We start from the raw sequence: 13,883 nt of genomic DNA on the forward strand, positions 1-13,883 counted from the left end.
AAAACAGCTGACATATTCATATTAGCGGATGGCCCTGACTCCTTCAAGGAAATTTCTTTTAAATCAACATAGATTTAGCATTAATATGAATTAAGAATTCTAAGTGTTAGTTTGTAGCAAAAACAAAAGTTTCTTTTAATCTGTTTCTAACTTTGGGTCACAACCTGATCGTTTGTTCTTGACTGATAGAGAAAAAACCTTTATGCTCACTTATTTGAAATACATTATTTCATAATATGCTTGCAAAGGAGTAAAAAAAAAAAAAAGCTACTTCTGTTGCCCTTGTTCTTCCAGTCTCATTGGATGAGAGTTCGTTAAAAATCTGAAGTCCCTTTAAATTATACTGGTGCTTGTTTTTTTCTTTCTACTTCATTGTGATTTTTGCCTTTGTCGGCCTAATTTACATGGAAAATAGCCTTTTCATGTGTTACTATCAGTTTTCAGCTTAGATGGGTTTTGTACTGTAGTTTTGTTCTGTAAGCTGCAACCTGTACATGCAGTTTATTAGGGAATAGATGCCTTAATAGGGAACCTGGAATTTGAGATTGAAATGCTTTTCTAGCATATGCTTGCTGGGGCAGTCATACCAGTGGTTGCTCAAGTACTGACTTTTTTATTATAGACCCAGGTTTAGGCTACTGTTCTCACCTTGGCTCTGAAATTTGGAGAGGGAAGGCACTGTTTTTTATTCTTTGCTTCCCTAATACGGAAACGAAGGGATTTTTTCTACTTACTTGAGGTGGCTCAGAAAATTTTGTTCTTTTCCCAGTTCTGTTACAGGAATTCTAGGCTAGGTTTTTTGTGCAAGTGGTCTCTAGGCAACCTGATTGTAGATGTAAATCAATTTGCTTCTTCAGGTGCATAAATAAGATTTATTTAGCTAATTGATACCTTAGTTTTTCTATCATGAGGTGCTTCTGAGCAAGTTGGAGGTAGCCATACTTGAGTTAGAGGTTGGAGTCCGTGAAATCCTGTAGTCTCTTCAAACCTAAATAATTTTATGTTTCTAAAGAAAACAGAGACGCACTTCTCTGAGGTGTACAGGCAAACAGCAAAGGGCAGTGAACACAAGTGAGATCAAGGAAAATTCTGGTTACACAGTAGGAAAAAGGTTTTCATTGTGAGGGTGGTCCAACACTGGACCAGGGTGGGGGTCCAGATAGGGTGTGGAATTTCTGTTACTAGAGATATTCAAAATATGACTGAGCAAGTCTCTGGCCATCCTCACATAATCTTGAATTTAGCTTTGAGGTTGGCTCTGCTTTGAGTGTGGGATTAGATCAAGGACCTCCTGAAGTCCTTTGTAATGTCAATTTTTTTGTGAAGCTGTGGTTCTAGTGTGTTTCACTCCTTGTACAGTATTGAAGATGGGGAATTGAATTTCACTAAAATGTAAGAGGTGACACTAGAGTAGAAGCAGCAATGTATTTTCTTAACTTCAAATTTAGTGACTTAATAACTTAGATCCAGTGGGAGGGTGGATTGAGACTTCTGGCAGTCATGTTTTAATTTTTTTTTTCTTTGTTCTCGGGTAATTCTTTGAATAATTTTAAACATTGTTTCAGTGCCTTTGTCTTAGCTTGTCCTTTACATTTTATGCTGTCCATATGCTGCTTTGTTTCCTAATAAAACAATATATAATCAGAAATAGTCTGAGTTTTTTGGCTAATTGTATAGTCAAAATTGGAGCTTCAGGAAGCTATAGGTGTACAAGGAGAGAGGAAGACTAATGGAAGGTAAACCACATATGTGCTTAAGACTGCAAATTATCATGAATTTTTCAGGCTGTCTTTGTATCTAGTTAAAGCTTAAGATCAGAGTCTCAGAAATTAAAGAGAGCTACCTACTATTCTCAAGGTTACTGTGCCTAGCAGGAGAAAAAGTACTTCAGAAGTCCAGATGGAGAACTTCTGTACCGTGCACAGCTAGAGAACATCGTTCTTGTTTAGGTGCTGCAGCACTGGGACCTATGCTCTCTCTTAAGTACATCTACAGTATGGTGAGTGATCCTTAAATATTTAGAAGAGTTCACTTGCGGAATCGACTTAATGTCCAGTGCCACTTTAACTGTTGAAATACTTTGAACAACTACATATTGAAGGTACAGTTGCAGAATTTTTACAAGAGATGCACAGTTGAAGTGCTGCCCACAACCTGTCAGAAGAAAAGAAGTATTGCTTTTAGGGTGAAGAGTTCCAATGGCCACTTGGAAACAAGCTCAATGTGTTTGTCTGTGTTCTCTAATTTCTCTAAATAACTTTTTTCCTGAATTGGCATATTTGTCTTGCTCTTCAGTAATTGACTCTGGGCATCTGGTGAGTGTGTAGTAGCCCTGAAATTATAAAAATCCCCCCTTGTGTAGCATGGAAATTTTGAATGGAATGCAAAGTACCAAACTTAATATGTCGAGGCATCTTACTGGGATGTTTTGTACATTGATGTGATTAAAACACTGGTTCCTAAAAAAAATTTAATTGTAAATTTTAATTATTTCCCGTAATGGAAATGTACATAACTTACAAGGACAGTGTTAGAGTGATTAATTTTCTGAGATCATCAGCAACATGCAGCTTAAACAAAATACAGCACTTTCAATTTTACTGTGATACAGCACCCTGGCACGAGGCTGAGGATTCATTTAATGGTGTACTTCACCAGAACGAGCAAGTTTACGCATCAATCAGTTCTACTGAGAGGTGGCTGTTACTGGATCTGTAGCTTTACCAGAAGTTTGAGAGTTTTGGTAAGATTTCTGAAGAGCATTTCAGTCATTGCTGTCTTCCGTTTTACAAATGGAGGAAGCATCTGGTCATAGTTCTCTTTGGCTTCGGAGCCTTGATAATCGGTTTTGCTGAAATTGGTGAAAGAATGCCAAAATGTCGTTGTGATCTGTTATCAAAAATAACAGAAGTATAGGTTAAAAGCCAATGCCTTTTAAAACCTATCCAGGGTTTTTAAAAAAATTAACTGCTATTGGGCTTTCCAGGCTTCTGAAGAAAGCTGTCATTTTAAGAGGAAAGTTCTAATGTTTCAACTCCCGTAGACTATTTTAGTTAGTTCTGATGAGACAGGGTTGCAGTTGTCTTTTTTGGAGAGGTCATAAAACCCAGTTTAATTGGAATAATCCAGCTCTGCCTGTACGTCAGTGATGAGACTGCTTAATAATTTAGTTTCATCGTGTCAGTTTAGTGCAGTGTTAAACATTCTTATCTGACGGGATATCAATTTATTGGCAGTGGAGTTGTCACTGAGAACTTGTGTAATTTAAAAGTGAGTGGATTACTGTGTTCACCTTAATACCAGTATTATATACTAACTATATAATCGAAGTGTTACAAAGATTAACTTCATTATCTTTCTGGACTCTCAGCACATCCTGCCTTAGAAGGATGACTTAATACTAATTGCTCATGAACGGTGAGAGAATGATCTATCTCTCTCGGCTTTGCCTGTTCAGAACAAATACTGAAATGCAGTTCTCAGTAATGAAGAATTTGTTTATAAGCTGTCTGGGACATGAACAGACTTTTCACTTGTCAAATATACAGTTCCGTAGTTCTTATCAGAGATGCACATCCTTAAAATGTTAGCCATAACAGTAGACTTTTGAAAGTACAACCATGTCAGAGAACAGAAGAGTGAGTATGGGTTTGTTTTTAACATCTTATACAATGACGTCTTGTTCTACAACTGGAACCTCTAAGAGACAAAGTTGTACAAATAAATGGCATTGTTTTCCCTATTGTCATCCTCAGCCTTCAGTGATTTGTGACATGGAATTTTTTTAAGTTAATAGCTCTCGGTGCCTTTTTTTTTTTGTATTAATTTGTTTGGCTGCTTTTGAACCCAGTAAATGATCTGACAAGAGTGCATTCTCTTTTCTGTAGATGGGTAAGTATGTGTTCATCAGAGAAGACAAGGTCAAGGAAATGCCCTTCTGCACTTGAGCATAGCGAGGTTTGTGAGGCTTGGTTTGTAGAGAAGTTGATTTTTAAGCCTTTGAGCTGCCTCCAAGAAAAAATGTCTCCTTGTGGTCATTAAGCAGCTGAGTCTAGACTGCATAATTTATCTTGCAATTGGTAATAGAATACACAAGCAGCACATTCCCTTTGCAGATGCTCTTTGGTGTTTCATGTGTGCGAAGTATTTTTTCCAAATCCTGTTTTTGTTTGGAGATGGTGGCAAAACCATTGGTGTCTGGAGAAGGAAAGAGGTTGAAACATCATACCTTTCTAGAATTCATCTAATAAAAGGATGTATTCCGAGCTGAAACCTGGAAGACTATGTCAGTGATTGGAAGACTATGTCAGTGATTGAAAAGACCTTACTAAGTTCTTCAAGGTAATACGGGTGCATAGATTTAATGGCATTAGTGGGCAACAGTACATTGAAAGAAGCTTGTTTATTATAACATGTTCATTAGTCTTTTTATTATGTCATTAATATTAATGTCTTTGGATCTCTGCTGCTGTGCTGCCAGAAGGCTATTTGTCATCAAAAAACTTGAGGAAAAATTGCTTGTAAGTGGAAGACATGAGCCTGCTTAACTGTTTCACAAAGTTGATTCTTTCTTCTCCTTTTACTCCCTTCGGTTTTCCAACTTACTGCGATTTGTCTTTCCTTGTAGTTTATATTCTAAGCAAGCTGGGAACTCATCTTTCCGGAGGCGAAGAAATCTGCTTTTAACCTCAGTTTATCAGGGTCTAGGATACTGTTTTCTGATACGGTTTACAGCAAGTCTTTTTGATCATACTTGTGAGTTACTGAGGTGTGGTCTAATATTCGTCTTCCTCTGAAGTAAGCACTAGGGCTGTCTGATTCCTGAAATTCAGGGACAGTGTAAAAAGACACAAACCCAAATCCTTTTCAAAATACGACAAACAACTTTCATCTAGATTAAGAAAAATGGAGTGGTGTCGTACAAACTTAGTGGTTGTTAGCGATCGGCTTGCATAAAGCATGCTTTCAGCAAAATTCAGTAGTGGATCTTTTTCTAGGCCATAAAATAAAATCTTATATATGAAACATTTTCTTCTATTTTTTTCAGTTAGTAGCTATGTGCTTTTCGGTAACTGACTAGAAATGTGTGGTGGCTTTTATGACTGGGTCTATTTTAGCTCTGGAGGAATGCACGCAGCCTCCCATTTTACAAAGGCAAAATGAAGGTAACGCCACGAATCACTAAGAGACTGCATACCTACTGCACTCTCTTCATTTCAGAGCATTTCTGCAAATGGGAAAAGCAGTACAGCGATCCTCATTTCTGTTTGGGATTATTTCCTCCACTACAAGACATTTCTTTTGCTTACGTATATGCTCTCCAATCATCTTGGTGCATTGCTGCCAAGTCAGAGTGACCTTCCTTATAGTCAGATTTTTATTTTCTTCGTTGCAGTGTTGTCTGTCGTAAGCAATGTCCCCACCATTGGGATCTTCTTGACTGCAGCCTATCCTTTCCATATTCCATCCTTGTCACTTTGTCTTAAAATCAGTGTGATATAAGCCATCTTAGAAAGAACTCTCAGCTCTGTAGCCTGCAGGCTTCTGACGTGTTTCATTAAATTCAGCTGCTTTCCAAACACATGATATTATTATAGACTCATTAGGTGAACTGCACTTTGGTACCAAATGTGACGTTTTCCTCTGGTTCTAATTTCCTCAGAATTTTTGTGGTGCTTAAGGCTGAAACCTGTCTCAGCGTGACCTCATCTTGCTGGATCTGTTGGCGTTGACTGGTCTCCTTTGGTACAAAACAATCTCCTTGCTCCATGACTTTTGCTGCTTTCCTCTATTGGTATTAAGTGATCTTATCATACTGATATTTAGAATACAGCTCAAAGTGCTGGGGTTTTTTTGAGTGTATTACCAGCTCGAGAGCTCCCTGTTCTTGTCTCTCAACTGCTTGTTGCTGCCCCTCTGCAGCCTCCTTTGTAGCTGTTGTAACCCTTTGTGAGGCCACACAAACTGCAGTAGGTTGGGGAACTGTTCCAGCTTAAAAATAACCTTGCAGAGAAAAATGTAAATACCTTTATTGTAATTCCATGTTTCCAGGCTAGCAGGATTATCATTAAAAAAAAAAGGAAATTGCTAGTTACACAGTGTTTTCTGAATAAGCTAAGAAGCTTAACATGATTGATTATCAACCTTCCAACACATGCAACAAGTCCTATAGTCCACTTTGGAGCATGAAAAGCTGCATCATGCCTTACCTACTTACCACCAGTCTTTTTCTATACTGAACTTTAATGCAGTGTCATCTTAGGGTAATATTCACTACTTGTAGACAGTCTAGTACCTATCACGGTTTGGCTGTTATTGAAAGTAACATGCTGAGTCAGCAATGAAGTTTTTGTTTGGTGAGTTCTGTGCAGCTAAAGACTTTTATTTGTTTATTTATTGTTGCATTTAGCACACAGCCACATGCATCAGTTTGTTGTAATCAGCTGGAAGTGTTTTTTTAGTGGCGGACGGTTCAGACACTGGTTTCAAGCCATTTGATACAGTTACTTTTTGTGGGATATTTTTAACCATAAACCTCTGGACATTAGGGTTCATTTGAATGTCTAGAAAAGAGAGTGTAACTTCAGATAGAAATTTCTTTTTTACGGGGAATAAAGCCTACCCAGGAGCAAATACAATTCTTGCCTCACAGCATATAAGTGTGATAAATGTTGCTGCTATGTGCAATCCATGGCCATTTCTATTTGTCTATAATACACAATTTCCGCTTGTCTGTAATGCAGACGAAATCTGTATTACATACTTGGGGTTATTGTACTGTTCGTACAATATGTTATTTGGGTATGTAGCGACTTTCTAGGCCATTCTGCTGTTGCCCATTTGAGGGAATACTATTTTGTAGCTTCCTGGACTTGTAGTGTTGCGTGTCCTTCCTTGCATGCTTGCTTTCACAGAATCACAGAATCGCTAAGGTTGGAAAAGACCTGTAAGACCATCAAGTCCAACCGTAGTCCCAACACCACCATGCCCACTAAACCATGTCCCGCAGTGCCACGTCTACATGTTTTTTGAACCCCTCCAGTGATGCTGAGAAAAGAATCGTGGTTATGCATCCCACTTTGAAAAGGATTTGTCCCTGAGAAGATGGGCATCATACCTTTGGAAGAGCCACCTTGACACTATATACAAACATATTCAGTACAAAAATAAACCTGGGCACTTAGCGGTACCTCTAGAACTCCTGGGTAGCTCCTGTCCCTCACCGTGTTGTCAACAGAGACGTTCAAATGTGTTTGCCAGCCTGTGGGAGAGGATCTCTCACATGCATTGATCTAACAAGGATGAATTGCTGTGGGGAAACTGTCGTGATTTGAGCATAGTTATTTTAATTCCCCTGTTAAAAGTGTTTCCTGACTTTTTTTGCCTACTTCAAATAAACAAAATCAGTTTCTAATCAGAGAAGACAAGAGATTTAAACTGCTGTAGTAACGTTGCCGCTGGGTGAAACATATAATAGCATGAATCTGCAAATGTACCAACGGTGACGCTTGTGTATTCTGTGGTGATAGCCTTGTCTGGACTAACAGGATGAAATTTTGTCTGTGGTGTATTCTTCACATCATCAGTTTCATTTCGGTGTAGTTTGAGTTTGTCTAAGTTGTGAGGATATCCCATATTTCCATCAGTTGGGCAAACAGTTTGACATTAACTACCAAATAGGTGCTTCCTAAGTCATCTTCTCATAAGTTGGGTGAAACATCTTAAGATGGTGGATGTCCTGCACCCAGGTACTGAGTGAGGAGGGCTGACCAAAGCCTGGGCTCTTTAAAGTGTCTTGCATTCCTTCCTCCTTGCCTTCCTTTGCATTTATACAGGCAATAAGGGAGACCTTGTATTTTGTCAGAACATGAGAACAGCAGCAGATGTGTTATTGGTTAACTTCTTTTGTTTTGTGGCTTTTTAAAGCAGGCTAACCCTTGGATATTTTTAGGAGTGATTCAAGTTGACTGTCATTGATATTTTTTCTTGGATAAGTGCTTACAGGTATGGCTGCTCTGAGTTCCTAATGGATGCTTTTCTTTTAATGACCTGGGAATTAATACCTTACTGGTTACTGGTTGGGAATGTTTGCCTTTAAATCGATTTTGAAAATCCTTTTAAAAACCATGCACCTGGCTGTGTGCTTCTGATTGCAATCATCACGAGTGGAGGCACAGATCTGCCCCAGGTACATACACGCGTAGTAGGAAATCACTCTCTTAGCAAGTCTGTAATCCTACGGTTTAACTCCCAGCAAAGATCAAGCAAGGGTTAACATTTCAAGGTTTTTTTTGTTCAGCTTCAATTTCCAGTATAAGCTGTACTTGTACATTACTTATGAAAGCGTTTTTATTTCAGTGACGGCTGATGAGCTATGGAAAGGAGCTTTGGCAGAGACTGGTGTGGGAGTAAAGAAAGGAAGAGGGAAGAGAAGGAAGAAAAAGCTGAGGAAGAATCTCAATAGAGGCCAGGAGATTGGTGAAGGTAGATTCACACATAAGGGGCTGAAGACATGTCTTGAGCTTTTCGTGTATAGTGTTTCTTGATTTAATAAATTGACAAATTGCTGTTAATTTCTGTGGTGTCAGAACTGCTCGAGATATTTTTGTCTTTTAAAAAAAACCCTGATATGCTTGTTTAATGTTATTCTTGGTATTTAAATATAAATTCTGTATCATAAAACGACCTTGAAATATGTGAGAACCTTCCGTTCTATTGCATTTTTCCAGTGTGCAGAGTTTCAGTCCTAATTTGGCATAAACCATAATTTTTCTCTGTTATTTTTAAGGACGTTCTGGTTTCCTCTGGCCTGGTCTTAATGCTCCTGTGATGCAAAGTGGTAAAGTCCAGGCAGTTACTCAACGAAAAAAAGAAGAACAAGAGAGAATTCAGTCTGAAATTGTTCAGCAGAGAGATATGTGGGAGAAGAAAAGAAAAATAAAAGTTAAGAGAGAGGGAGGATGGAGTGGAAAGTGTTGGGGAGGTGTCATTCTGGATCCTCCTGACCCAGGTCCTAATGGAGGTAAGAAAACTGAGTATCTCTCTTAGTCTTACTTAGCCTTTCTGGTAAGGGACTCGGAGAAAGTGAGATCCAGACTTTTCCTGTGATTGAAAATCGATTTTATACTTCTGTCTTATATGCCCATACATGAAGCAAGGTAGCTAAATCAAAGAACAAGTTGCATTAACACAAGTTAAATCACTGCTTAGTTTAATATAGCTGTTAGAGTATTAGATTATGTTATAGACTGTATGACGTTATACTGTATTACAGAGTACTGTATTATGTTGTAGACTGTCATAGGAGTCGTGAAGTATGGAAATATTTTTCTGTGTTCAGCATCAATTGTCTTGAATATGAAATATAGCCATGGTTTTTTGTAGTTTCTTAAAGGATCCTGTGGGATAAATTAGGCCTTTTTTTCTAGTTCATATAATGAAATATGATTAAAGGTGAATGTAGCTAATAGAAGTTATTTATTTATTTGCTGCCTAGTTAAATATCATAGTGAAACTAGAGGTCCTATATGTAGAGTGGAGAGGTGACCTTAACTTTTTTTACAGTGCTGTTATTCAGACCAATAGAAATTCTTTAGTAGCTTTGTTTAACATTTAGAAGCCTAATCCTTTTCAACTAATTAAATATGAAAATGAGTTGTTACTCTCATTCAGCTGAGTTTTTCTTGTGAAGTGCTTAACGATGCTTGTATGTTTATTGTTGTCTTTCTGTAGGTTTTTGTAATAAGATGAGCTAAGAAAGATGTTTTCTAGGACTGTTGTTTCAGGCTTGTTGCAGACTGATGTCATTCTAACAGTTAAGCTTGTTCATGTTTTTGGAGCTCTCTTTGTCCAGGAATGTGATCTCCCAGTGCAAGCTTGGATCTTAGAACATATGTTGCAGCAAGTCATCATAAATGGGAAATTACGTGCATGGAATCACAATTATATTGTTGTCTGATCTTCTTGCAGTCACCTTTGCTCCCCAGTCTGCCTGGTGCTTTGTTTATTAATTTTTTTCTGTCTGTGAATATTTTCTGGTTACATTCTATTGGACGTTAATTGAAAATTCAGGCATGCTTTGAAGCAAGCCATAAGGTAGTGAGAACATTGTCTTTCCAGTGTGATCTAATGCTTTTGTCCGTGTAGATTGAAGTTACGCTGGCATTTTTGTAGCTCTCTGCCTTATAAATTCATGCTGTTGTTGCTATCTACTAATTCTCTGTTCCCTTCCCAGGTTTTCCGTTCCTGTAGCTTGTATAGATGGTTTTGTGGCTTCTGTTGCTGTAGTGTCTGAGATATATTGTTTCCCTCAGCTTTACCTTGTGAATTTAAGGAGAGCTTGCCTGCCAGTCTCTTAGAGTATTTTTTGATTGTCTTCAATTTTAAGAGAAATTCATTCTGGTTTAATATCAGCATAATACTGCAGTATACAAATGAAAGATTTCCTCTATTTACTTCTCTGTGTTTCATTTTATTTCCTTGAAAGCACATATTCCATGGAAGGCAGTGACGTGACAATGGACTTGGCAGCCTGTCACTGAATCTTACAACTGAAAAATAGAAGTTTTGAGAAATTAATTAATTGTTCCAAATTCCCCGTATGTCAGTGGTGGAATATAGAGAAAGAAAAGAAAATTTCATGGTTCTAGTTCCATACTTTGAACACAGGACTATGTTGTTTTTAAATTCAACTATACTTTCAAGGAGTTTATTCCATTAAAAGAAGTGGCAGCTGTTGCAAACAACATTTATGCATGTATGAATTTTACCTTCCAGTGTTTTCCTTGACTTTGCTTTGGGCTGATACTATCTATGTTGATTACTTGCGTTAAAGTTGGCTGCATGGAGGCTGTAGTAGTCAGGTCAAGTTCTGCCATAAAGAGGAAAGGGTACTACAATCAAAATAGGAAAATGAAACTGTCAGCTTGTATTATAAATGTGCTTGAGAAAAAGCAGTTTCTGATTAGTATACACTAATTTCTTTTTAATCTGTTAAAAATTGTGGGGATTTTCAGGTCCCCATCATTCTTTCAGCATCTTTTTATTTAGAGAATTAATGATTTTGCAGGGGAACTGGGACATTGGCTGTGTGCAAAGCACTGTCAAGGTGATAGGAGGAGTAGACCTGAAACCACCAAACCCAGTGAATCCTTTTGTCCAGAGACTGTGGTGTGGCTGGTTTCCCTGGTGTCTAAGCAAGGATGAGTTCTGAGTGAAATTCTGCAGTCCGGCCCTTCCTAGTATTCTGGTATTAGATCCTCTAGTTTTAAATGGAGGCTGAGCATATCCTGCAGCTTCCCTTCAACAGATTTCGTATTTTGTAATGAAAACAGGTACAGGAAGTTTGTAGAAACCTGGATGTTGTTAGCCTTCAACATCTGACAAATTGGTTTGAAGTAGACCAACTTTTTAAAAAAAATAAAAATTGGGGACATACTGTGATTTTATATGCTTCATTCTTTCAGGGGGCTCTTCTTCCACTACACCTTTACTTACTGTGCTAGCTAAGGGAAAGAACAATATCTTTCAATTGGAAATAAAATTATTTTTCTTCCAAATTTCTGATGCTTCTATGCAACTGAAGAGGCTTCAGAGAGGGAACAGAGTGCCTGTTGGCATTCACATCCTCTACTGCGAGCTGGAAGTCTACTTCTTGTAGACTAACAGATCCCTAGATTGTGCCAAGATGATCATGTTTCTAATCATTGTGGAGGTTATGCGTAAATGATGGAGCAGTGTCTGGTGAAGGAACGAGTCCCCAGTTCTTCACCATTATACTGTTTTCAGCTCCCAAGCCTTTCTCCAGAATCTCGCTGTGACTACGCCAAATAAAATAAGTATTAAATGCTTTAATTTACACTGGTCTTCCATGTTATGCTGAAACGCTGTTGTTTATGAGATAAATTGGAAAAGCAGGAGGTTGGAAAGAGCTCTTATCTATTCTGCTTCTTATACCAAGACGTTGCATTTTACTCCATTGTCCGCTGTTTTCAAAGTCAGTAGGTTTTTTTCCGCAACCGAGATGATAATAGGATAGTCCTTGTGGAAAATGTATCTGTATTAAAATATAGACCAATTATAAGTATGCTCTCAATTGCATAAAAGGAAACAGATATATTTGCAATTTATATTCAGGTATTTGTGTGGTCGTCAGGTTTTGAAACAGAAACTCAGAGAAATTGGGATCTTTCTGGCAGTACCCACGATTTGCCACATTTTCGCCTGCTTCTATAAAATGGGTGTTGAGGAATGCTGGTGGAACTGCTGAAAGCCAAGCCTCGGGGATTTGCTTTCCGACTTTTCCTACAGCGTGTGTCAGCGCGAAGGCCTGGGGATAAGACCCGTCAGGGCTGCTGTTCGCATGGTTTTGCGCACTCTCCTTTGAGTTAGGCTCGATATTAGGAACAATTTCTTTACTGAGGGAGTGGTGAGACACTGGAATAAACTGCCCAGGGAAGTGGTGGAGTCACCATACCTGGAGGTGTTCAAGGAACATGTGGACGTGGCACTGTGGGACATGGTTTAGGGCCATGGTGGGGTTGGGTTGATGGTTGGACTTGATGATCTTACAGGTCTTTTCCAACCGTAGTGATTCTGTGACTTACCATCTTTGGACGCAGTACATGTGGATGCCCATGTCTTGCCCAGAGCTTGCCGGTATTCCTGCTCTTTCCTCCCCCACAATGTTGTAAGACATTTCAAAGACATCTTGCTCCTTTTACGTCCCTTCTAATGACAGGGCAGAAACTTACTATCTGTGCAGTGAAAAGAATATGTTCACCACTTAAAGCTGAATATGTGATGATCACCTGAACAGAGCTCTGGGGTCAGTGTTTCGTTACCACTGTGACAGAAAGACTTGCCCACAAATGTGACCTAGAAGCAATCTTTATTTTACAGTGCAAAACACCGTAACTATTACTAGACAAAATAAATGATGCTGTAATTGTCTTTGATTGCAAAGACATTTTTTTCAGGCAGAATTTGGAATTGATAGAGGGGAAAAAAAAAAGTCTGGCTCTGTGATTCTTGATGATTTGAAGTGGCTCTGTATTGTTTTGTTTTATCCTCCCCTTTCTGGAATTTCACAGAAGTATGCATCAAAAAATACTTGCCATTTCTTTGAATCCCTGTTGTGATTGCCTGATACAAGTTTCAGAATATTCGGAATAATATTGGTGAATAGTTTAGCCATGATGGAAGTGACCCATTTGGTGATTTACCTTTGTTAACCATTTACAGCCTTCGCTCAGTGTATAAGAAATTTGGGTTTCATTTACAGTTTTAGAGCAGTATTTAGGGAAGAAGGCAGTTTACACTCCCAGCCAGTGAAAATGCAAATGTTCTGTTTTCATAACACGCTGTGGATAGTTATTTTTCATAGCATTTCTGCAGTTGGAAAGAATTAGGAAGAATATCAGATATAATTTAACAAAAATGCTTCAGTGTAGGTGGTGATTTCCAAAAGAAAGTTTCAGGTTTATTTTGCAGAGGATATATAGCTTAGTTTGTCATCAAAATATTCAACAGATGCCAAAGATGTCTCAGTTCTTCTGTCAGCTTTGCTTTCTGTGTGATGTTCAAACAAAGCAATTAAATTTGTATGTCTTGCTTTACCATTTTAAAAAATGATTATTTTTCTTCCTTTCTGCTACTCTGCTTATTTAGGTTGAACAGTCTTTGGAGACTGTTTCCATCTTACTTCCCTGCATGTATGGTACTTAAAAAGATGAGATATTGATTGCGGTTGGAGGTTGGGGTCCCTAATAGAGCACAATGAATTTATTTAACAGTTATCATCTCTTAATTATAACAGGAGCTGTGTTGTAATTAAAACAAGAGTAGTATTACACTTTCTGAGACGTTATCATTTTAACTGGATT

General features: G+C 38.2%; 1 protein-coding gene across 1 annotated transcript in view; it reads left to right on the forward strand.

The window, feature by feature from the left end:
* The window catches only part of MRPS5 (mitochondrial ribosomal protein S5), a 57,787-nt gene that overhangs the window by 13,234 nt on the left and 30,670 nt on the right, over positions 1-13,883 (forward strand). Inside the window, exons 3-4 of the mRNA XM_059828573.1 lie at positions 8,359-8,484; positions 8,789-9,022. Of these exons, the coding sequence (XP_059684556.1) occupies positions 8,359-8,484; positions 8,789-9,022 (360 nt within the window). The remainder of the gene's footprint in view (positions 1-8,358; positions 8,485-8,788; positions 9,023-13,883) is intronic.

This window comes from Gavia stellata, chromosome 23 (genome assembly GCF_030936135.1).
Source record: "Gavia stellata isolate bGavSte3 chromosome 23, bGavSte3.hap2, whole genome shotgun sequence".
In the NCBI taxonomy this organism is placed as follows: Eukaryota; Metazoa; Chordata; class Aves; order Gaviiformes; family Gaviidae; genus Gavia; species Gavia stellata.